Here is a 25,641-nt window from a genome sequence, read left to right as displayed (position 1 = left end):
ATTTTGATCTTGTGACCATGGGGATACCGCAACAGTCATAAGTGTGAAAAATGGTCATAAGTCATTTTTTCCAGGGCTGTTGTCGCTTCGGACGGTCACTGCGCAAACTGTCATAAGACAGCTCCGCAGGCTTATGCTGGCGGATCACAACAACTACCTGCATTGCGTCTCCACCACTAGTTGGGCCACAACCTTGGGCTAAGAGTCTCCACTCACCTTGGCACTGGGTGCAGCAGGAGTCGCCCTTTTTCCCTTCCTTGGAGCAAGAAGTTGGGGAACATTCTTGACGCTCACAGTGTGTTTCCCCAGACTGAAATTTTAAAAAAAAAAGCACAACGAAAAGAAGAATTTGCTGGAAGAGAGCTAGGATTATACAAGATCCCCAAATCCCCAACAAGAACTTCAAGACAACAATTGGGTGGCGAGAGCTTTCAGACAGTCTAGGCCAGGGGTCTCCAACCTTGGTCCCTTTAAGATTTGTGAACTTCAACTCCCAGAGTTCCTTTTGGGAATTATAATGGATTGTACAGGGATTGAGACTAAATTGATTTTGAATTTAATAACAGCAGCAAGACTGTTGATTGGACAATACTGGAAGAAAGAAGAGATACCTACAATAGAAGAATGGATATTGAAAGTTATTAATTTGGCTGAGATGGCTAAAATCTCAGCGTTTTTAAAAGACAATACGCAGGAAAGATATTTAATTGAATGGAAAAAATGGATTGATTATCTACAAAACAGATATCAGATTAGGAAATATCAGATTGCCTTTGAATAATTAGAAAGTTATTTTATGTAATGGGAGGGGTTGGGAGACTAAAAGCTTTGGATGTGGTTATTTGGATTGGAAGGGAAAATTTTATTCTATGTTTGGTTTATGTATAACTTTCCCTTGTGATTGACCCGGGAAGCCGGGGGGTGGGGGAGGGAGGGGGTGTTTTGTTTTTTTTTGGGAGGGAGGGGGAAAAAAGGGGGGAAAATGTTTTTGTTTTTTTAAAACTCTTTCAATTAAAAAAAAAAAAAAAGACTTGTGGACTTCAACTCCCAGAGTTCCTCAGCCAGCAAAGCTAGTCTAGTCTACTCTAGGGTACTCTAGGCCGGGGGTCTCCAACCTTGGTCCCTTTAAGACTTGTGGACTTCAACTCCCAGAGTTCCTCAGCCAGCAAAGCTAGTCTAGTCTACTCTAGGGTACTCTAGTCCGGGGGTCTCCAACCTTGGTCCCTTTAAGACTTGTGGACTTCAACTCCCAGAGTTCCTCAGCCAGCAAAGCTAGTCTAGTCTACTCTAGTGTACTCTAGGCCAGGGCTCTCTAACCTTGGTCCCTTTAAGACTTGTGGATTTTAACTCCCAGAAAAGCAAAGCTGGCTGAGGAACTCTGTGAATTGAAGTCCACAAGTCTTAAAGGGACCAAGTTTGGAGACCCCTGGTCTAGGCAGATGAAAGGTAGTCCTCGACTTGTGACCACAACCGATCCCCAGAATTCACGTTGCTCAGTGAGAGGGTTGTTCGGTGAATTTTGCCCCGTTTTACGACCTCTCCTGCCACAACTGTTAAGTGAATCACTGCAGCTGTTCGGTTAGTAACAGGGTTGGTTAAGGGAATATGGTTTTCCTGGTGAATTTGCTTGTCGGAAGGTCGCAAATGGGGATCGCGTGCCCCGCTTACCCCCACCCCCACCCTGGACACTGCAACCGTCATAAATATGAGCCAATCGCCGGGCATCAGGATTTTGAGCATGGGATGCTGCGATGGCCATAAGTGTGAAAAATGGTCTTTTTTCAGTGCAGTTGTAACTTCGAACGGCCACTAAACAACCTGTTGTAAGTCGAGGACTACCTGTATTTTTCCTTTCACCCACTGGCATACCGGCCACCTCCTAAGAGAGAGACCTCCCCAAGGGCCTCTGGTGGCTCAGACTGCTAAGACAGTCTGTTATTAACACAGCTGCCTGCAATTACTGCAGGTTCAAGTCCCACCAGGCCCAAGGTTGACTCAGCCTTCCACCCTTTATAAGGTAGGTAAAATGAGGACCCAGATTGTTGGGGGGGCAATAAGTTGACTTTGTATATAATATACAAATGGATGAAGACTATTGCTTGACACAGTGTAAGCTGCCCTGAGTCTTCGGAGAAGGGCGGGATATAAATGCAAATAAATAAATAAATAAAATCTCCAAGCTACCGCCACTGAATTTTGCCATGGAATTTCCACCTCCTCCTTGCCGCGGATGACTCTCTACTCACCAGGCACCAGCAGGTGATGCACTTCATCTCCCCAAAAGGGGGCACTGTAGGGTGCCACCTCTCATTGTGCATGAACCACTGCCGCCCAAACTTGCAAGCTCGGGGGCCGTCCGCTTGCATCATGTCGGAAAGCAGGGAAGAGCTCTTCTCCAAGGCTGTGGAGAAAAAGCAGAGCATGAAGAAGAACACGGGAAGAGCAGAAAAGGAGAACGTTGGCTAGAATAGCAATAGCACGTAGACTTATATACCGCTTCACAGGGCTTTTACAGCCCTCTCTAAGCGGTTTACAGAGTCAGCATATTGCCCCCCCCCCCACGACAATCTGGGTCCTCATTTTACCCACCTCAGAAGGATGGAAGGCTGAGCCGGTCAGGATCGAACTTCTGGCAGTGAGCAGTGAGTTAGCTTGTAATACTGCATTCTAACCACTGCAAAACCACAGCGCTTCCGTGGTGGCTCTGTCAGTCCGTCCATGCATCCATCTATCCACCACACATCCATCCATCTGTCTATTAACTCTAACAATAGCAATATTGTTAAAATAAAAAAATAAAAAACTGCACAACCACAGCTCTTCTGTGGTGGTTTTCTCTCTCTCCCTCTCTCTCTCCCTTTCTATCTCTCTCTCTCTCTCTCCATCCATCCATCCATGCATCTATGCATCCATCCATCCATCCATCCAGTCCACCTATTGCCCCCAACAATTTGGGTCCTCATTTTGCCAAACCTTGTTCAGGATTGAACTCCTGGCAGTGGGCAGAGTTAGCCTACAATGCTACATTCTAACTACTGCGCCGCCAAAGTCTTGCATCACCACAACTTTGTCTTGACATAACTTACAACCGTGTTTTTTTCAATCTCAGCAACTTTTTAGATGGGTGGACTTTAAATCCCAGAATTCCCCAGCCGGCATGACTGGGAGATGGAAAAACTGCCCCGTTCACTCAACGATCACCACAAAAAATGTTGTAAAAACAGATCCAGTCTTATGGTGATCCACTTTATAACCGTCACGAGATACACCCGTATTTGCCAGACTCAATGACCACCGCAATTCGAGGACTAATCTGTAAGAAGCATTTTTGAAGAGGCGGGGAGCTGCTGCTAAAGGAATCATTTTCTCAACTTTGCTGGGACTTTACAAGGTGAACTGATTACGACAGTTCCGTCCTGCGGTAGGGATATGACCAGAGTAGCAAGGTATTATCTGACAGGTTTAATTGTTGTGGCCCGCCAGCAGCCAGCGGATCTGGCAGCAGACTCAGTGTTGTGTCTTCAGCTCCCAAGCCGTGCCTCCTGGCAGAGAGTGACTCAGAGAGTGAGGGGGAAGAGCCGACAGGGCTTCCCTCTGCAGGACCTTCCTCTCTGGCTCCGCTCCAGGTCCCAGAGGCAGGCCAGGTGGAGGAGATGATGAGGCCTCTTTCTCCTGGACCTTCCCCCTCCCAGACAACGCCTCAAGACTCAGCTGATGACAATCAGTCCTGGTTAAATCCCAGGCATCGCAGAAAGGAGAGGTGGGAACAACAAAAGAAGGGGTGGGGCAGGCCTAGAGAGTGCTGAGTCACGGAGCCACACCCCACAAGGTATAAAAGCAGGAGGAGCTACTCTATAGCTTCTTGTGACGGACAAAAACTGACTCTTGGAAACTTTGACTGCAATATTTTGAGAGTAAGACTTTGGCTTTTGTTTATTTCTGAACTGCAGTTACGCTGGTCTGAGGAGATAAGAAAACTTGGCAGGCAATCGCACGTTCGTTGCCAGAACTGATATCTGTCGTAGGAGTAAATTGCTGGCAGATATAGTCAGCTCGTGTGTCTGCTTGGTTGTGGTTGGTGGGGACAGAACCAGCAGTGAGGAGGTTGGGGAGGAACACGGGCCAGTCCTGGAGTCTGGGGAAGTCTCTGTGTCGGAGGCAGAGATGGGACCAGGGCCATCTGACAATTGTCAGCTGCCTTCGGAGTCGGACATCAGTGGGGCAGAAGAACAGCTGGATTCTGTTCACAGTGTGTGCATGCGCAGAGGACCCAGGAGAAGGGAACAGCTATGGAACAAGGGTCGACTCAGGAGTAAAGCCACAGATGGATGGTGAATGGCTCCTCCCATAGGGAATAAAAAGGAGCGAAGGGGAGGGGCGTTTGCAGGGGACAATTAGTTCATTTGGGTGAAGATCTATTCCTGCATTCTTGCCAAGTATTGTCCTTTACAGTGTGGCATCTGAAAGATATCATCCTGGCCTGATAAAGGTCGGTAATTATGAACTAACTTGAAAGACTGTGGGAGAGGAAAGACTTTGCTGGGGAGGAATTCACTGTAAATTAAATAAAAGGAGTTTATCAGGACGAGGACTCGGCTTCGTGCTGCTGGGGAAGCCTAGGTCAGAACATTAACTTACCTGGGCATTGCTTGCAACAGTCGGATGGGTTGAGCCGGATGGGGTTACTGCAGGTCAGCTGGGGGCACTGCACCTTCTCACAGTGAACCTCCCCAGTGGTTCCCTATACAGTCACAGATGGGAAATCTTAGCACACAAAAGAACCACAACGTCATATATATACACACACAGAGCGAATTTCCACTTCATGACATCCAGTGGATTACAAATCCCATCGTCCTCAAAGGAGAAGAGCTGGGAACCACTGCCCAAAGCATTTGGAGTCAACAAAGCTATGATAAGTGCCCTGCAGGCAGTTCTCAACCTACGACCATTTACTGCCATTCTAAGTTACAACAGCACTAAAAAAATACATACAGACGAGAGGTCGAACGAATAGCCTTGTGGTGCAACCAAAGCAATCTGGAACTGAACACACTCAAAACCGTAGAAATGGTGGTAGACTTTAGGAAAAACCCTTCCATACTTCCACCTCTCACAATACTTGACAACACAGTATCAACAGTAGAAACCTTCAAATTTCTGGGTTCTATCATATCGCAAGATCTCAAATGGACAGCTAACATCAAAAACATCATTAAAAAAGGACAACAAAGAATGTTCTTTCTGTGCCAACTCAGTAAGCTCAAACTGCCCAAGGAGCTGCTGATCCAATTCTACAGAGGAATTATTGAGTCTGTCATTTGCACCTCTATAACTGTCTGGTTCGGTTCTGCAACCCAACAAGAAAAACACAGACTTCAGAGGATAATTAGAACTGCAGAAAAAATAATTGCTACCAACCTGCCTTCCATTGAGGACCTATATACTGCATGAATCAAGAAGAGGGCCGTGAAAATATCTGCAGATCCCTCACATCCTGGACATAAACTGTTTCAACTCCTACCCTCAAAACGACGCTATAGAGCACTGCACATCAGAACAACTAGACACAAGAACAGTTTTTTTCCGAAGGCCATCACTCTGCTAAACAAATAATTCCATCAACACTGTCAGACTATTTACTGAATCTGCACTACTATTAATCGTTTCATAGTTCCCATCACCAATCTCTTTCCACTTATGACTGTATGACTATAACTTGTTGCTGGCAATCCTTATGATTTATATTGCTATATTGATCATCAATTGTGTTGTAAATGTTGTACCTTGATGAATGTATCTTTTCTTTTATATACACTGAGAGCATCTGCACCAAGACAAATTCCTTGTGTGTCCAATCACACTTGGCCAATAAAAATTCTATTCTATTCTATTCTAAAAAAGTGACTTATATTTTTTAACACTTATGATGGTTGCAGCAGCCCCCCGCATGGCCGCATGATCAAAATTCGGCCGCTTGACAACTGACTCGTATTTATGACCACTGCAATGTCCCCGGGGTCATGTGACTCCTCTTTTGCGACAAGCAAAGTCAACGGGGAAATTAGGAATAATTATGGATTGTACAGCTATAGAGACTAAATTGATCTTGAACTTAATAACAGCCGCAAGGCTTTTGATTGCTCAATATTGGAAGAAAGAAGAATTACCTACAATTGAAGAATGGACACTCAAAGTATCAAATCTGGCAGAAATGGCTAAAATCTCTGCTTACTTGAAAGACTATACACAAGAAAAATATATTTTAGAATGGAAAATGTGGATTGATTATATTCAAAATAAGTATCAGATAAAAAAAATATCAAATAGCATATGAGTAAATTTAGGAAATATTTTGTATTAGATATATTTCTGAAGGAGAGGGGAATTGAGAGTGTGACTAAGTGTGGAGAGACTAGAGATTATAATTTAGGAGTTATTTTAGATTATGATTGTTAGTTTTGATACCCTGCATTTTGTTCTGGGAAGTCGGGGTGGGGGTGGGGGTAAGGGGAGGAATTGGGGTTGAGGCTAGTGATGGAGTGATGGTTAATGTACAGGGATTATTGAAGATGTATAAATATAATTAATGTAGGGTTGGGTCTGCCCAGTTACCATTTTAGAACGGTGGGGAGGGAGAGAAGAGGAGAGAGTAGGAGGTAGGAAAGAGGAGAAGAGGAAGAATGAGGGGTAGAAGAGGGAGAAGGAAGGTGAAGGGTGGAGGGAGGAGGGGATGTAGATAAGAGAAGGAGAGGAAGGTTTGGAAAGTAAAAGAAGGTAGAAGAGGGAAGAGTGTTAAAAAGGGGGGTGGTGACTGGGCAAGCCCGACTAATTGTATATAATTGTACATTGGATGAATTATTTGATATGATTGTAAAAATAAAACTTTTTTATAAAAACAAAAAACAAAGTCAACGGGCAACGTAAATTCCCTGAACAAACTTGCGCTACTAACTTAACAGCTGCAGTGATTCAGTCACTTAATAATTTCCTAGGTTCATAAAATCGGGCAAAACTCGCTTAGCAACCGCCTCGCTTAGCAAGAGAAATTTTGGGCTCGATTGTGGTCGTAAGTTGAGGACTGCCTGTAAACAGCCTTCCTCCTTCATATAGGAACGCCGATCTTGCTTTTTAAAGAGCTGCTGATCCAATTCTACAGAGGAATTATTGAGTCTGACATTTGCACCTCTATAACTGTCTGGTTCGGTTCTGCAACCCAACAAGAAAAACACAGACTTCAGAGGATAATTAGAACTGCAGAAAAAATAATTGCTACCAACCTGCCTTCCATTGAGGACCTATATACTGCATGAATCAAGAAGAGGGCCGTGAAAATATCTGCAGATCCCTCACATCCTGGACATAAACTGTTTCAACTCCTACCCTCAAAACGACGCTATAGAGCACTGCACATCAGAACAACTAGACACAAGAACAGTTTTTTCCAAACGCCATCACTCTGCTAAACAAATAATTCCTCAACACTGTCAAACTATTTACTGAATCTGCACTACTATTAATCGTTTCATAGTTCCCATCACCAATCTCTTTCCACTTATGACTGTATGACTATAACTTGTTGCTGGCAATCCTTATGATTTATATTGATATATTGATCATCAATTGTGTTGTAAATGTTGTACCTTGATGAATGTATCTTTTCTTTTATGTACACTGAGAGCATATGCACCAAGACAAATTCCTTGTGTGTCCAATCACACTTGGCCAATAAAATTCTATTCTATTCTATTCTAAAAAGTGACTTATATTTTTTAACACTTATGATGGTTGCAGCAGCCCCCCGCATGGCCGCATGATCAAAATTCGGCCGCTTGACAACTGACTCGTATTTATGACCACTGCAATGTCCCCGGGGTCATGTGACTCCTCTTTATGACAAGCAAAGTCAACGGGAAATTAGGAATAATTATGGATTGTACAGCTATAGAGACTAAATTGATTTTGAACTTAATAACAGCCGCAAGACTTTTGATTGCTCAATATTGGAAGAAAGAAGAATTACCTACAATTGAAGAATGGACACTCAAAGTATCAAATCTGGCAGAAATGGCAAAATCTCTGCTTACTTGAAAGACTATACACAAGAAAAATATATTTTAGAATGGAAAATGTGGATTGATTATATTCAAAATAAGTATCAGATAAAAAATATCAAAATAGCATATGAGTAAATTTAGGAAATATTTTGTATTAGATATATTTTGAAGGAGAGGGAATTGAGAGTGTGATTAAGTGTGGAGAGACTAGAGATTATAATTTAGGAATTATTTTAGATTATGATTGTTAGTTTTGATACCCTGCATTTTGTTCTGGGAAGTCGGGGTGGGGGTAAGGGGAGGGAATTGGGGTTGAGGCTAGTGATGGAGTGATGGTTAATGTACAGGGATTATTGAAGATTTATAAATATAATTAATGTAGGGTCGGGTCTGCCCAGTTACCATTTTAGAACGGTGGGGAGGGAGAAAGAGAGAGTAGGAGGTAGGAAAGAGGAGAAGAGGAAGGAAGAGGGGTAGAAGAGGAGAAGGAAGGTGTAGGGTGGAGGAGGAGGGATGTAGATAAGAGAAGGAGAGGAAGGTTTGGAAAGTAAAAGAAGGTAGAAGAGGGAAGAGTGTTAAAAAGGGGGGTGGTGACTGGGCAAGCCCGACTAATTGTATATAATTGTACATTGGATGAATTATTTGATATGATTGTAAAAATAAAACTTTTTTTATAAAAAAAAACAAAAAAAACAAAGTCAACAGGGAACATAAATTCCCTGAACAAACTTGTGCTATTAACTTAACAGCTGCAGTGATTCATTCACTTAATAATTTCCTAGGTTCATAAAATCGGGCAAAACTCGCTTAGCAACCGCCTCGCTTAGCAAGAGAAATGTTGGGCTCGATTGTGGTCGTAAGTTGAGGACTGCCTGTAAACAGCCTTCCTCCTTCATATAGGAACGCCGATCTTGCTTTTTAAAGAGCTGCAGCCAACGAAACTTCATTTTAACGTCGGCCGATCAGTGTGCATTCGAAGTGACAATAAAGTTATTCTAAGTTCTAAATTGGGGACTAGAACTCTGAGCTCCAATTTCCCACTGAGGACCATGGGATTTGTAGTAGGGAACTCTATCCAATATCCAGAGGTACACCTAACAAATTGCACTAGAGGGATCCCAACAGTTTCAATGGACTTTGCAAATGCACAACAGCCCGTTGGTGCAAAAAAACGGGTTTATTCAAATTTCTGGTGGTTGATGTTCCCTTCCTACCTTGCAGGTGCAAATCGCGCATTTGATGAGCCCAAAGGGAGGGACTACAGGATGCCAATGGGTGCCTGCGCGTCTCCACGTTTTGTCACCATCAAAATAGCATCCTAAGATAAGAGAAAGAGGATCAGAGCACCTGCTGTAAATGCAATGAAGATTATTCTGCAGGAACTGTAGTCCCTCAATGGCCCCGAAAACTCATCCCTCCTTTGCTAAGCCTTGGCTAAACTCTCTATCCTATATCTACTTACCTACCCATCTACATCTGTCTGCCTGCCTGCCTATCTACCTACTTATCTACCTACCTATCAATCATCTATCTATCTATCTATTTATTTATTTTATTTATTTATTTGTTTCAATTTCTATACCGCCCTTCTCCCGAAGGACTCAGGACGGTTTACAGCCAATTTAGAACAACATGAATATACACAAAGAATTAAAACATAATTAAAAAACTAATTTTAAAATTTGGCCCAACAAATTAAAACAACCCTAAAAAATTTCATAAAACCCCCACTAAAATTTCGTTAGGCTAGCCCCGCACGATGAAATAAAAAAGTCTTAAGCTCGCATTTAAAGGTCCAGAGGTCGGGGAGTTGACGCAACCCCGGAGGCAGCTCATTCCAAAGGGCAGGAGCCCCCACAGAGAAGGACCTCCCCCTGGGGGCCGCCAGTTGACATTGTCTGATTGAGGGCACCCTGAGGAGGCCCTCCCTGTGGGAGCGCACAGGTCGATGGGAGGCCAGCAGTAGGCGGTCTCGTAAATAGCCCGGTCCTAAGCCATGGAGCGCTTTGAAGGTGGTCACTAACACCTTGAATTGCACCCGGAAGGCTACCGGCAGCCAGTGCAGGCCGCACAGGATAGGTGTTATATGGGAGCAACGTGGTGCTCCCTCTATCACCCGCGCAGCTGCATTCTGGACCAGCTGGAGTCTCCTGGTGCTCTTCAAGGGGAGCCCCATGTAGAGAGCATTGCAGTAGTCCAGGTGGGAAGTGACAAGGGCATGAGTGACCGTGCGAAGGGAATCCCGGTCCAGGAATACTTTACTATACTTTACTATCTATCACTTTCCTATCTACCTATCATCTGTCATCTATGTCTGTCTGTCTATCTATCCACCCACCCATCTGTCCTATCATCCATCTGTCATCTATCTGTCATCTACCTACCTACCCATCCTATCATCCATCTGTCCATCAATCCATCCTATCATCTATCTATCTATCTATCTATCTATCTATCTATCTATCTATCTATCTATCTATCTATCTATCTATCTATCTATCTATCTATCTATCTATCTACCTACCTACCTACCCATCCTATCATCCATCTGTCCATCAATCCATCCTATCATCTATCTATCTATCTATCTATCTATCTATCTATCTATCTATCTATCTATCTATCTATCTATCTATCTATCTATCTATCTATCTACCTACCTACCCACCCACCCATCCTATCATCCATCCGTCCATCCATCCATCCATCCATCCATCTACCTACCTACCTACCCATCCTATCATCCATCCGTCCATCCGTCTATCCATCCATCCTTCTATCCATCCATCCATCCATCCACCTACCTACCTACCTACCTACCTACCTACCTACCTACCTACCTACCTACCTACCTACCTACCCATCTTATCATCCATCCATCCTATCACCTATCTATCTATCTATCTATCTATCTATCTATCTATCTATCTATCTATCTATCTATCTATCTATCTATCTATCTATCTATCTATCCACACATACAGTATATAACACACAGAAATACATATATAAATATAGATATCAATAAAAACAGGTCAATTAATATGTACACAAACAAGCCACATTTAGAACGAGGCTTCCAAAAGAAACAAGCAGTCTAAAGCCACTAAAGCTTTTTAACTAGACTTTCCTAATGGAGGCCCTTCAGATTGATGGACTTCTGTTCCTGGGATCTAAGCAGTGGTCCTGCCAACAGTGCAGATTCTTCTGGGGAGCACTTTTAGCTACAATCCCAACTTGGTTTTTTTTCCCTAAGAGAAACTACGCATTTGGTATAGATCAGGGGTCTCCAACCTTGGTCACTTTAAGACTTGTGGACTTCAACTCCCAGAGTTTCTCAGGCAGCAAAGCAAAGAAGTCCAAAAGTCTTAATGTGGCCAAGGTTGGAGACCTCTGGTATAGAAGTTCACCCTTTCACCGATCCCAAAGATTTTCAGAGCAGCTCCCAAAACAAGCTGGAAAAAGGCAACCAGATGCCCTCCAGATCCATACGGATTTCAATGTTGGAGACACCAAGTCCAATGGCAAAAGACTGTGAAAAGTTATAATCCAAAACATCGGAAGGGCCTCCTCCTCAGATGCCTGAGCTAAAATCAGCTGAAATGTCTGCTATCTCTTTTCGTGTTTATTAAGTTTTTATTCTCCCTTTTCACCAACGATAACACTGGAGCTAGCAATCAGAAAATGAAAAATAACAGCAATACCAATAAAAATGAAGTAATATAAGAAGAAAGAATGGGGAAAGCCATTTAGCCCCTCTTGCGAAGTAGATGGACAGTTATAAAAACTTAATAATAAATGATAGTAAAATAAAAATAATATAAAAAGTAAAGTAAAACTAAAAATATAAAATAAAATAATAAAATAAAACAAACTAAAAAATAAAGTAACATAAAATGTGAAATAAAAAATAAAACAAAACAAAAAATAAAACAATAAAACAATAAAGTAAAATACAATGCAATGCAGTGCAATGCAGTGCAGTGCAGTGCAGTGCAGTGAAATGCAATGCAATGCAATGCAATGCAATGCAATGCAATGCAATGCAATGCAATGCAATGCAATGCAATGCAATGCAATGCAATGCAATGCAATGCAATACAATAAGCCTTCTTTAATGACCATGCAAGACCCACATTAATCCAGCCTAAAGCGGTTTGGACAGTTGTGGAAACTAGCTGTGCCCTTAGCCCAGGGGTCGGCAACCTTAAACACTCAAAAGAGCCATAAAGGTCTAACCGGAAGCCCGCCATTCAATTCTGGAGCTGACCGGAAGTCCAGTTACCCACCACCACCACCACCACCACCACCATAGAGTCTTCTTCTAGAACGGCATCCTTTTTCCTCTACCTGTCCTAACCGAAAGCCCTATCAATTGTGGAGCCGACCAGCGATAGGGAGCCGCAGCAGAGGGATGAAAGAGCCACATGCGGCTCCAGAGCTGCAGGTTGCTGATCCCTGCCTTAGCACGTTGGGATCACTAGGACAGGGTTTCCAAAACCTGGGAACTTTAGGACTTGTGGACTTCCAACTCCTAGAATTCCCCAGTCAGCGTGGCTGGCTGAAGAATTCTGGGAATTGAAGTCCACAAGTCTTTATAAGAGTTGCCAATTTGGGAGACCCCTGCGCTAGACCCATCACCTACAACCCTAACAAACTGGAAAAAGTATTTCATTTGAATTTAGCTCGGATGACAACGTGACCCTGAGCAAAGAATTAAGGACCCCTCTCCCACGCACCATGGGCTCTTCGCACCTTTGAGGGCCAGGGCAACTGTTAAAAAGAGAATCTGCTGTTCGTTTCTACCAGAAGATCCATAATGCTCAGCCATCCCGCTCTTGCCCTTACCTTCGCTGCCGTCTCGGATTTTCTCTGCTCTTTTCCGTTCTTCATTTCCCTCTGTTCAAGAAGAGAGGATGTACAGTTGCATCACGGGCAGAAGGGAAAAAAACAGGATCAGCTGTGATTGGCTGTTTCCTCCTCTCAGGCCTTCCTCCTTGGGAAGTTTGACCCAACCCTCTTGCCTGTGGGTCAGTGTCCTCTCACCGTTCCAAGCTACGACCAGAACCATCTTTTACCTAACTAGCTCTGAACTGCATGTGCTAAGGTGTGGGAAGACAGAAATCATCATCATCATCTTCTTCTTTTAACGACCCCATAATCCCTGGCAGGGTGGAGTCTGGGCAACTGAACGGAGCTAAGTAGAGTATTTTAATGGCCGGATGCCCTTCCTGTCACCAGAGCGGAGTTTTGTTTGTTCGGCAGATAGATTCTCCTTGTGCCCAGAGAGAGAAATACCTGCCTCTACCTAGGATCGAACTCACAGCCTCCTGATTGTGAGGCGTGAGCTCCACCTCTAGGCCACCGCACCGCTTCTGTGGGAAGGCAAAAATCTCTGGCTTGAAAACGCAGGTGGAATGATATCCATGATGCAATATGCCTGCAGGTATTTCCCTTGGTGTCTATAGGCTCTGTCAACCACCTACCTGATTCCTCTCTTCTCTTCCCTTCCCTCCCTTCCCCTCCCCTTCTCCTCCCTATTTACCATCCATCCATCTAATTCCTCCCTCCCTCATCTCTCTCCCTCCTTTCATCTACTCCATTGCCTTCCTTCCTTCCTCCCTCCCTCCTTCCTCCCTCCCTCCCTTCCTTCATTCCTCTCCTTCCTCTCTCTTCCTTCCCTCCTACTTCCCTTCTTTCTTCCTTCCCTCCCTTTTCTTCTTTCCTATTTTCCCTCCTTCCTTCCTCTCTCCTTCCTCTCTCTTCCTTCCCTCCTTCTTCCCTTCGTCCTTCCCTCCCTTTTCTTCTTTCTTCTTTCCTTTCTTTCCATCCTTCTCTCCCTCTCTTCCTTCCTTCACTTCCTTCTTCTCTCCCTTCCTTCCTGTCTCCTTCCTCTCTTTTTTCTTCCTTCCTTCTTCCTTCCCTCCCTTTTCTTCCCTCTTTTTTCCCTCCCTTTTCTTCTTTCCTTCTCTCCTATCATCCTTCTCTTCCTCTCTCTTCCCTTCCTTCTTCTCTCCTTCCCTTCCTATCTCTTTTCTCTCTCCCTCCCTCCCTCCTTCCCACCCTCCCTCCCCCTTCCTTTCCTCTATCTAATTATGTCCCTCTCTGCATCCCTCCCACCCTCCCTCCCCCTTCCTTTCCCCTATCTATATAATTATGTCCATCCCTCCTTCTCCAGACAGGGAAGCAGCCATGGTCCCAGCCTCTGCGTCATCTTTATTTCGGTTTCAAGGATTGAAAATGGGCCACTACATGCCGCTAGAAGGTAAAAAGGGTGAGGGGCTTTGTCTGGAAACATTCCTGCTCACCCATCAAAAGGACCAAAGTAAACAAGGGGAGCAAGGGAGTGGCCTGATGGTGGGCGGAGCTGGTGTCAGGTAGCATTCTGATCAATTAGTACAGGAGTCTGCAAACTTGGCTCTTTTAAGACTTGTGGACTTCAGCTCCCAGAGTTCCTCAGCAAGCTTTGCTTTGCTGGCTGAGGAACTCTGGGAGTTGAAGTCCACAAGTCTTAAAAGAGCCAAGTTTGCAGACCCCTGAATTACTACATTCAAATTCCTGGTCAATGTTTTACAACAACTTCTTCGTTTGTTCTTAAATTCTCAACCGGGACTATTTGCCCCATTTGAAAGTTAACCCCATGGAACTGGCTCCCCATTTTTGTCTGCATCCCTCTGACTATCCTCAGAGTACAGGCAGTCCTCGACTTACGACTGCAAGGCGGCCCAAAATTTCTTATCACTGAGCAAGACAGTTGTTCAGCGAATTCCGCTTTGTTTTTACAAGCTTTCCTGCCACAGTTGTTGTTAAGTGAATCGCTGCAGTTGTTAAAATTAGTGACCCGGTCGTTAAGCGAATCCAGCTTCCCCATTGACTGGGCTTGTCACAAGGTCCCCCAAAGGAGATCACATGACCCCCGGGATTCTGCAACCGTCATAAGTGTAAGTCAGTTGTCAAGCCTCCGAATGTAAATCACATGACCATAGGGATGCGGCAACGGTCGCTAAGTGTGAACAAACGGTCAGGAGTCAATTCTTTCAGTGCCGTTGTAACTTTGAAGGGTCCCTAAATGAACCGTTGTAAGTCCAGGCTTGCCTGTATCTGACAGGGAGCCTATCAACCCATCTGCAAAAAGGTCGGCGGTTCGAATCCCTAGTATAGGCCTCCTGAGCGAGCAGAGGTGTGGCGGGGTTGGACTAGATGACCTCCAAGGTCCCTTGTTACCATTACCTTGACACACAGGGCAGCACTGATTACTGTGATGGACTGGCTGGGAGCAGTTGAGTGGCTGGCACAACACCGGATCACAGATCACCGTTCGCTTCTGAGGAACCGGAAAGAGAGAGAGAAAAACGGATAACAGAAGGAAGATGATTATAGAGCAGGCAAAAGGAAGGTGCAGAATTTTTATTCTCACATGGGCTGAGTTTGCGTGCCAAAAATGACAGAAGAAGAGAGTTGGAAAGGACCTCGGAGGTCTTGTACTCCAACCTTTTGCTCAAGCAGGAAACCCTACACCAGGGCTGTTAAACTCAAGGCACCGCGGGCAGTCCGGATCCAGCCCTGTGGGGTGTTTAGATCTGACCTGCGATGTGGTCCACCAGCAGCCTGCAGAGTTGGCAACAGAGTCAGACAGCGATGAGGCAGAGGAAGAACATGGGCCAGTCTGAAGGCTGGGGAAGGCCCGGATGAGGGCTCTGCGTCGGAGGCAGAGGTGGGGCCAGGGCCATTGGGGAATGATGTGCGGACTCCAGAGCCTCCAGAGGCTGACAGTAGTGAGGCAGAGGAACAGGAGGAGCCTGTTCCTAATGCAGGCATGAGAAGAGCTGCCAGAAGGCAAGAGCAGCTCAAGCAGAGAGGACAACTCAGGAGTAAGGCCAAGAGATGATTGGCCCCTCCCATAAGGCTTAAATCAGACCAGCACCGGTGTTTCAGCTTTGCCGGAAAACAACATTTCTGCTTCGTCCTCTGCTTCGTGTAGGTCTTGTTTTTGTGGCTTCTGGACATTTGCCAGGAAGGGCCTTTGGCAGTTTGCCTGATTGGACTAAGGTTTGTGAGATAACCGAGGAATTTGTGTTGGGAGGCATTTGTTTTACTTTGAGTTGAACAACGCTGGGAATGAAGTAATTCCCAGCTGTTTGAATAAAGTTTGTTTTTTCACCGACTAAGTTTATTACTACCTACTTGGGCCTGGGTCACAACACTTAAACATAAAACTTTCCTTCTAATTCAGGGCTGTCAAATTCAATTCCATTGAGGGCCACGTCAGGGCTGTGGTTGACCTGGCGGGGGAGGTAGGCGTGGCTGACTGGGTGGCCGTGGCCGACTGGATGGGTGTGGCCAGTTTGACACCACTCACTGAGCGTGGCCGACTGGGGGGCGTGGCCATCTTAACGCCACTCCCCAAACTGCTGGCATGTTTCTTCTTCAAATTGGATTGACTGGGGCCAAAGCCACACGGACCGGCCCCTTACATTTTCCAGGGTAGCTACATGGGCCAAATTCAACCACATCGCGGGCCGGATCTGGGCCTTGTGTTTGACACCCCTGTTCTACTTGGATGCTTCAATTCTTCCAGAAAACAACAAATTACTTTTTCCACTGTGTTCCCACCTACCTGACAGATGCATATAGAACATTTCTTGTCATAGTCGGGAGCCCAGCGGGAGCCGTGGGGCCGGTGTTGACCTTCAAAAAAGCAGGCGTTGGGGTCTTTCTTCACCTCTTTGGGGTCTCTGGGCCTTGGTCCTCCAACAGGTTCCTCCTCTAGGTTGTCAGAGGCCAGCCGGAGGCCCCCTGCCTTGCATTGGTTGGGAATGTGAACCTGGAAGGACAGTGGCGATTGAAGAAGTGAGCAGCTGGATGTATCAAGAGTAGGGCCAGCTAGGAGCTGGAAGAAAGATAAATCAAGCTTGCTTTAATGAATCCGATTGATGAGACTTGCCATCCAATCAAGGGTGGGATTCAGAAATTTTAGCAACTGTTTCTCTGCCTGATTCCTGGGTGGGTGTGGCCACAGTGGGCGTGGCCTACTCAGCCTCCTGCACCACAGGGGTGGGGAGGGGTGTTTTCACCCTCCCCAGACTCCAGAGGCTTTCTTTGAGCCTCCAGGAGAGCAAAAACAGCCTTCCCCGGGCTCTGGAGGCCCTCCAGAGGCTGGAAATGGGCCCATTTCTGGACTTCTGGTAGGCTCATTTTCCATCCTCCCAGAGCCTCCATGCGGGCCCTGCACTTACCTGGCATCCAAAACGGGCTGTGTGGAGGTTCTGGGGAGGGGAGGGGAAGGCGGGGTCAGCCAGTCTTTGCAACTACCGGTTTGACCAACTGAAAAAATGCTTTTAAAAGTAAAAAAAAAAAGGTTCTGGCGATCAGGCAACTCAGTTGGGATCGTCAGAGGAGCCTTTTAAAAGCTTTTTTTTTTTTACAACCTCTTCGGTCAAAGAGGTTATAGAAAAAATGCTTTTAAAGGGTTCTGACGATCCCAGGTGAGTTGCCTGACCGCCAGAATCTTTTAAAACCTTTTTTTAAAACAACCTCTTCAGCCGAAAAGGTTGTAGAAAAAATGCTTTTAAAAGGCTCCTCTGACGATCTCAGCTGAGCCGCGCGATCCTCAGAGGCTTTTTTTTAAACTTTTTTTTTATTGAAAAAGTTTTAACAAACAAAAACATTTCCCCCCTTTTCCCCCCCTCCTCCCCTCAAAACCCCCTTCTCCCCTCCCTTCACCCCCCCCCCCCCCGGCTTCCCGGGTCAATCACAAGGTATTGTTATACATAAACCAAACATAGAATAAAATTTTCCCTTCTAATCCAATTAACCTCATCCAAGTCTTTTCATTTCCTAACCCCCCCATTACATAAAATAATACATCCTAATTATTCAAAGGCAATCTGATATCTCTTAATCTGATATCTGTTTTGTAAATAATCAATCCATTTTTTCCATTCAATTAAATATCTTTCCTGCGTATTGTCTTTCAAAAAGGCTGAGATTTTAGCCATCTCAGCCAAGTTAGTAACTTTCAATATCCATTCTTCTATTGTAGGTAACTCTTTTTTCTTCCAATATTGTCCAATCAACAGCCTTGCTACTGTTATTAAGTTCAAAATCAATTTAATCTCAGTCACTGTAAAATCCGTTATAATTCCCAAAAGGAAAAATTGCGCAGGAACTTTATGTTTTTCTTCAGGACATTTTGAATAATCCACCAAATTCTTATCCAAAAGGCCTTGATTTTCTTGCAAGTCCACCAAATATGAAAATATGTAGCGTCATCACAGTCACATCTCCAACATTTCGCTTGGATATCAGGATACATACATGATAATTTTTTGGGATCTAAGTGCCATCTATAAAACATCTTATAAAAATTTTCCCTTAGATTCTGTGCTTGTGTAAACTTAACATTTCTAACCCAGATTTTCTCCCATGTTACCAACATTATTGGTTCCTGAATATTCTGTGCCCATTTTATCATACAATCCTTTACCAAATCGGCCAAAATTTCGGCAAAGAAAAAATGCTTTTAAAAGTAAAAAAAACACAAAAACTTCTGATGATTGCGCGGCTTAGCTGGACATGGACAGGGGTGGGCAGGGATTTTTGCTACCGGTTCTCCGAACCACCTGCCGCCATTGCTACCGGATTGGGCGATCCGGTCTGAACCGGGAGCATTTCACCCCTGATAGAATGTCTATTAGATAACTCCTGGAGCGTTCATTAGCCATGGCTTAGGAATAGGGATGGCTAGAGACCAATAGAATAATCGTTAGATCATAACTAAAATGTTTATTAGATAGTATTACTTATACATCCTGCCTGACCCTTCTGCTTTAGGAAAACTTAACACCTCTCCTGCGCAGTCTGCACTGGCTACTTGTGGTCTTTCGGGTACACTTCAAGGTGTTGGTTACCACCTTTAAAGCGCTCCATGGCTTAGGGCCAGGGTACTTACGGGACCGCCTACTGTTACTTCATGCCTCCCACCGACCCGTACGCTCACACAGAGAGGGACTCCTTAGGGTGCCGTCTGCCAAGCAATGTCGGCTGGCGGCCCCCAGGGGGAGAGCCTTCTCTATGGGGGCTCCCACCCTTTGGAACGAACTTCCCCCTGGACTCCGGCAACTACCGGACCTTCGGACTTTCCGCCGCGAGCTGAAGACCTATTTGTTTGTTCGCGCCGGACTGGCATAGGATTTTAATAGGATTTTAATTAGTTTTAATGTTTTAATATTTTATAATTTGGGGTTTTATTTTTAATGTTTTAATTCGGCCATTTGTATAATAAATTTTTTAATTATGGTTTTATGTGTATATTGCTGTTGTTTTATTATGGCTGTAAACCGCCCTGAGTCCTTCGGGAGAAGGGCGGGATAAAAATTTAATAAATAATAAATAATAATAATAATAATAATTAATTCTATTGTTCGGAGCTCTTGGCTCCGGGACCCCTTTTCTTGGAGCGCTTCAATCAAAGGAAACAAAACCTGCACCTTGTCTCTGGTGTCCTTCATTGACCTCAGCACTAGGCTAAGACCTGAATTGGGGACGACACAGTAAGTTGAGGACTATCTATATCCCCCAGGGTCAGTGAAATGCCTTTCCGTTGAACTCTGGCACCTGCAAAAGCTAAAAACTTGAATCTGAGCTTCTACTTTCTCCTTTTCAACTCAAACTCCTTCACGTATTTGCGGTGGGGAAGGCCATGTTGGAAAAGAGGTTATGGAAGTCCCCCACTTTGAGCTCCTGGAGGATAGACAGGGGATAATAATCTGGCAAATAGATTAATAAATCATTTTTCCCGCAGAATTGCCAGCATGGAAAGGCTTAGTTCCTTTTGATCTTCGCTGCTCAGCAACCGCTGAAGGGAAAACAGGTCCTGGCACTTGTGATCGGATGCCAAGAGGATTCTGCTGCCTTCCAGCCAAACATGGTTTCTGGGAAGCCGCTGGCAATGTTGGCCTCGAGCCTGGATAAGATGCGTGGCAGACAAAAATCTGCCTTTGCAAACATCCCAGACATGGAGGGACTCTGTTTGGATAGCAAGTGAGGAGAAGGAAGAGAAGGAGAAGGAGGAGGAGGAGGAGAAGGAGAAGGAGAAGGAAATCAAAATCTTCAACCAAAAGCTGTCTACTATTGACCTCACCCCATTCCTGAGAGGACTATAAGGGGCGTGCATAAGAGCACAAAAGTGCCTACCGTTACTGTCCTATTGTTCCCTTCATTATATCCAATTAATATAGTTGATGCATAATTTTAATTATATATATATATATATACATTTTCTTCAAGATATGCTGTTTTATCTATAACATTTGTTTGTGTATACTGTTGTGACAAAAAGAAATTAAAAAAAGGAGGAGGAGGAGGAGAAGGAGGAGGAAGAGAAGGAGAAGGAAGAGGAGGAAGAGGAGGAGGAGGAGGAGGAAGAGAAGGAGGAGGAGAAGGAGGAGGAGGAGGAAGAGGAGGAGGAGAAGGAGGAAGAGAAGGAGAAGGAGGAGGAGGAAGAGAAGGAGGAGGAAAAGAAGGAGGAAGATAAGGAGGAGAAGGACAAGAAGGAGGAAAAGGAGGAGGAGGAGGAGGAAGAGAAGGAAAAGGAGGAAGAGGAAGAGGAGGAGGAGGAGGAAGAGGAGGAGAAGGAGGAGGAAGAGAAGGAGGAAGAGGAGGAGAAGGAGGAGGAGGAGGAGAAGGAGGAGGAGAAGGAAGAGGAGAAAGAGCTTGCTGCAGCCAAAAAATGCATTGACTTTTGGTCAAATTTCATGACAATATTTTCTCCCTCACATCTTCCACACTGGGTTCACCTCAGGAGTGCACTGCTGGGGGTTTGCAGGGGTTCGGGAGAACCTCTAGCTAAGATTCTGTGCAGTTCGGAGAACCCCCAAATCCCACTGCTGGCTGGCCCCGCCTACCCCGCCCCTCCCAGGAGCCCCCAAACAACCCATTTTGGATGCAGGTAAGTGCAAGGCGCAGACAGAGGCTTGTGGAGGGCGAAAAACAAGCTTACCAGAAGTTTGGGAAGGCAGGAAATGCCTCCGGAGCCTGGGGAGGGCAAAAGACCCACCCTGCCATGGTGCAGGAGGTCGACTAGGCCACACCCACCATGGCCACGCCCACCCAGCAACTGGGCAGAGAAGCCCTTGCTAAAATTTTTGAAGCCCACCCCTGGTTCACATTAAGTTCTTGATCATCAGTTTAGCTGATAAGACACCCTCTTCCATCAAGGACCCTGGACATGGCAGGTCAAGGAGAGGCAGGAGAGAGTAAACTAGGAGTAGCTACACGTGGTTAGCCCTCCGCTGTAGCCAGTCCTAGGAGTAGTCTACTCGAGCTAGTTCTACACCAAGGAGGAATGCCTGGATTCTCAGTATCTCCATGTCAAAGCCAGCAGCTTAAGTGGGAGCAGAGTTACCTTCAGAGTAACAAGATCCCTCCAAATGGGAACAGAAATTTTGTTGGTGCAGCGATTGGAATGCGGTATTGCAGGCTAACCCACTACTCATTGCCAGGAGTTCGATCCTGACTGGCTCAAGGTTGACTCAGCCTTCCACCCTTCCGAGGTGGGTAAAACGAGGACCCAGATTGTTGAGGGCAAATAGGCTGTAAACAGCTTAGTGAGAGCTGTAAATTGCTATGAAGCAGTGGTGAAATCCAATTTTTTTTTACTACCAGTTCTGTGGGCGTGGCTTGGTGGGCGTGGCAAGGGAAGGATACTGCAAAATCCCCATTCCCTCCCCACTCCTTGGGGAAGGATACTGCAAAATCCCCATTCCCTCCCCACTCCTGGGGCCAGCCAGAGGTAGCATTTGCCAGTTCTCCGAACTACTCAAAATTTCCACTGCCGGTTCTCCAGAACCTATCAGAACCTGCTGGATTTCACCCCTGCTATGAAGTCTAAATGCTAATGCTGTTGCTAATTTCATTTCATGGAAAGTGAACCCAAAATTTTGCTGGCCACATCAACCCAGCCAGGCTGTTTTTCCTGGCCGTAGCACGAAAACGACTTGCTGTCATTTTTTTTCCTGATGCTGATGTGGAATGACTGCTCATTTCACTCCAAGAATTGGCATTTCTGGGTGGTTTTATATCCAAATATTAATCAGGGCCATGCCGGTTTAGCTTCCAAACCCAGACAAGAGTCACCCAAATGCTGCCATTGCATTTTCACAGAATTAAAATGAAAGAGAATTAATATTACGACTCTCTAGTGTTTCTCAACCTTGGCTCCTTTAAGATGTGTGGGCTTCAACTCTCAGAGTTTGCTGGCTGGGGAATTCTGGGAGATGAAGTCCTCGCATACTAGATGGGAAATACTGGTTTAATGAAGCAGTCACAAACTGGTGGTCCATGGAGAAAATTTTGGTGGTCCGCAGAAAAATTACTTGCATTTTTTATATTGCACTAAATCAGGGGTCCTCAAACTACGGCTGGATAAGTGCAATGAATGTTTGTGTTGCTGCAGAGAGTCTCCCCCTTCGGGGTCTTTTTGTGTGGGTCAGAGGGGGGAAGAAATTCTGACTCGAGGTCTGCTTCACCTTCCTGGTGTGGGGCTTTGGGCGAAGGCTGGAGGGAAGTGCTGCTGGTGGTGAAGAGCCAGAGGGCCTTGTTCCAGTGGAACTTCATCATGGCCTGGAACTGGCTGACCATCTCAGCCCACTGAGCCTCCAGGCGCCGGTACCTGGCCTTGCACTCCCGCAGGTCTTCCCTCTGCTTGGAAAGCCTATGCTCCTAGTCCTCAGTGAGGTACTTCTGCTGAGCCTCTTTCTCAGTCAGATCCAATTTGAACTTAGCTGCTTTGCCAACTCTTTCTCATGGTGGCTGCTTAGCTCCAACAACTGCTTCCTGTTGGGGTCCTAAGGAGCCCGGGTGGGCAGGCGAGGAGTGGCTGGGAGGGGAGGGGCGAGTAGAGGCTGGCGAGGCGCCCCTCGATGTGAGTGACATCAAGTTGGCCACTCCCACCCAGTCACCTGATCACCTAGCCACGCCCACCCAGCCGGTTATTAGGCAGATCGTATTAGTGGTCCGTGGGATTTTAAATTATGAATTTAGTGGTCCCTGAGATCCGAAAGGTTGGAAACCTCTGGTCTAATGCATATATTCACTGATACTAATAGCTTTGCTGACTGGGGAATTCTGGGAGTTGAAATCCATACATCTTAAAGTGGCCAAGGTTGAGAAATAGCGCTCTAGTTATTTTTCCTCTTCTAGTATGTAAGCAATCGGCTAACACCGATTTCTGAACTTTAAACAAACAATTCGTTTCGAGCATGTGCAATTTTTTGAAAAAACAAGATACAAACCCATGGGTGGGCTTCAAAATTTTTAGCAAGGGCTTCTCTGCCCGGTCGCTGGATGGGCATGGCCATGGTCGGCGTGGCCTAGTCAGCCTCCTGCACCATGCGTGGGGGGAAGGGTTTGCCCTCCCCGGGCTCCAGAGGCTTTCCTCGAGCTTCCGGGAGGGCGAAAATGGCCGGAAACGAGCCTGAAGTTATGGTAGGCCCATTTTTCACCCTCCCCGAGCCTCTGCACATGCCCTGCATCCAAAACAGGCCACGTGGGAGGGGCGGGGAGGGGTGGGGCGGGGTGGGCAGGGCCATCCAGGAGTGGGATTCGGAGTTTCTCCGAACTATGCAGAATCTTAGCTAGAGGTTCTCCCGAACCCCCAGCAGCCCCACCCCTTCACAGACCGCATCATCGATTACAATTTCTCTTGTTTTTCTAACTAAGAAAGGAGATGCTGCCCCACTCTACCTGCCCTCCCTCCCCAAAAACTTTCTATGTCATTCAATGTTATGCAAACATCCATCTTCATAAATGCAGCCATTTCTCATTATTTTATTTCCACGCCAAGAAAAGCTTCGCTGGCAGAATTCCCATCTGTGTCTCGGGAGCAAGCAAATGCTTCTCCTTGCAGTGATTAAGGAATGCAAACAATGTAGAGTTTTTAAGATTTTTGGCACAGGGCTATCTTTGGCAACGTGCCACGCTCCTAAATGTTCCCACTAGCTGAGAAAAAAAGAGAGTAATTTTCGAAATACTCTCTCTGTGTGACTTCAATTCCTGTCTGTTTAGAGGGCCTTTTCAACCTGACTTTTCAAACTGTGCCCCATCACCGCCTTGAAAGGAAGAAGTTTATGGAATCTATCCTGGTACAGATCGTCCAAAAAAACTCAGCTCTACCTTCTGTTTTTTTTTTTTAAATTGCATTCTACTTTCAATATTTAGATCAGAAAAACCCCAAAGAGCCAATGCAATCCTTAGTTGCATTAACAAGAGGGATAGAATCAAGATCATGTGAACAGACTTGAACCCTGGGCCCTATCCTTCAACAGTATCAGAGTTGGAAGGGACACTGAAGGACATCTAGTCCAACCCCCTGCTCACGTAGGAGACCCATACTAGGGATTCGAACTGCCAAACTGCCGACCTTTCTGATCGACAAGCTCAGCGTCAATGTAGAGAAAAGTAACGTTTTACACTTAGGTAAGAAAAGAAAAACCGAGGCCTTTGAACTCTGGTGCTGGAGAAGACACCTGCGAGTCCCTTGGACTGCAAGGTGATCCAACCGGTCAGTCCTAGAGGAGATCAACCCTGACTGCTCTTTAGAAGGCCAGATCCTGAAGATGAAACTCAAATACTTTGGCCACCTAATGAGAAGGAAGGACTCACTGGAGAAGAGCCTAATGCTGGGAAAGATTGAGGGCAAAAGAAGAAAGGGATGACAGAGAATGAGGTGGCTGGATGGAGTCACTGAAGCAGTCGGCGTGAGTTTAAATGGACTCCAGAGGATGGTAGAGGACAGGAAGGCCTGGAGGAACGTTGTCCATGAAGGTCGCGATGGGTCGGACACGACTTCGCAACTAACAACAACAAAGAAAAACCAAATGTATAGGAAGCGATGAGGTGAAACCTGACTCAATAGCAGTCGCTGTGAGAGAGATCTTGGGAGTCCTAGTGGACAATCACTTAAATATGAGATGTAAGGTCTTGCCTCTCCAATCTTCCCAAGAAAGCAGGACTCTTGAAACTGCAGTGGTTTTATTGGAAGGTTTGTGATAACAAGAGGTCTAGGCAAGAACTGAAGCTTCTCATTTAAAACCTGCTATTTAAAGCAATGCTAACCAAACCACACACTGCATCATCGCAGGGAAACAGAAACAGAGACCTCATATAGAGATTAGCACAGTAATGCAGGAAACAGAAACAAACTGGAAACAGAAATTTCATATACAGACCACTCCCTCCATTCCTCATCCCCGCTTCCTCCCACCAAAATACCAGTGTCCCTGTAGAAATATCTGGGACCTGACATGAGCCAGAAGTGTGCAGCAGCAGCTAAAAAAGCCAATGCAATCCTTGGTTGCATTAACAGAGGGATAGAATCAGGGGTGAAACGCTACCGGTTTTCTGTTGTGCCTTGCCCGCCCTCCTCTCCTCAGCCGGGCCCCTCCCATCTCCTGCTATCTGAGCCAGAGACTGATAGTGAAGAAGAATGGCCTGGCATGCCTCCAGCCCCCAGCCCTGGCACTAGCCCAGACAGAATGAGCAAACAAACCTCCCTCCTACAGCGTGTGAGCACGAAGCCAGCCAC

The 25,641-nt window shown here is 45.6% G+C and overlaps 1 protein-coding gene across 1 annotated transcript in view; it reads right to left on the bottom strand.

Moving 5' to 3' along the window:
• Positions 1-317: 317 nt before the first annotated feature.
• The window catches only part of CHRD (chordin), an 85,554-nt gene continuing 60,230 nt past the window's right edge, over positions 318-25,641 (bottom strand). The window contains exons 16-22 of the mRNA XM_058189079.1: positions 16,675-16,881; positions 15,288-15,381; positions 12,906-12,956; positions 9,272-9,375; positions 4,639-4,741; positions 2,247-2,401; positions 318-611 (exon numbers count right to left, since the gene is read on the bottom strand). Coding sequence (XP_058045062.1) covers positions 540-611; positions 2,247-2,401; positions 4,639-4,741; positions 9,272-9,375; positions 12,906-12,956; positions 15,288-15,381; positions 16,675-16,881 — 786 coding nt within the window. The 3' untranslated portion in view covers positions 318-539. The remainder of the gene's footprint in view (positions 612-2,246; positions 2,402-4,638; positions 4,742-9,271; positions 9,376-12,905; positions 12,957-15,287; positions 15,382-16,674; positions 16,882-25,641) is intronic.

Source organism: Ahaetulla prasina, chromosome 6, assembly GCF_028640845.1.
Source record: "Ahaetulla prasina isolate Xishuangbanna chromosome 6, ASM2864084v1, whole genome shotgun sequence".
Taxonomy (NCBI): Eukaryota; Metazoa; Chordata; class Lepidosauria; order Squamata; family Colubridae; genus Ahaetulla; species Ahaetulla prasina.
This window is presented reverse-complemented; position numbering and strand designations above follow the sequence as displayed.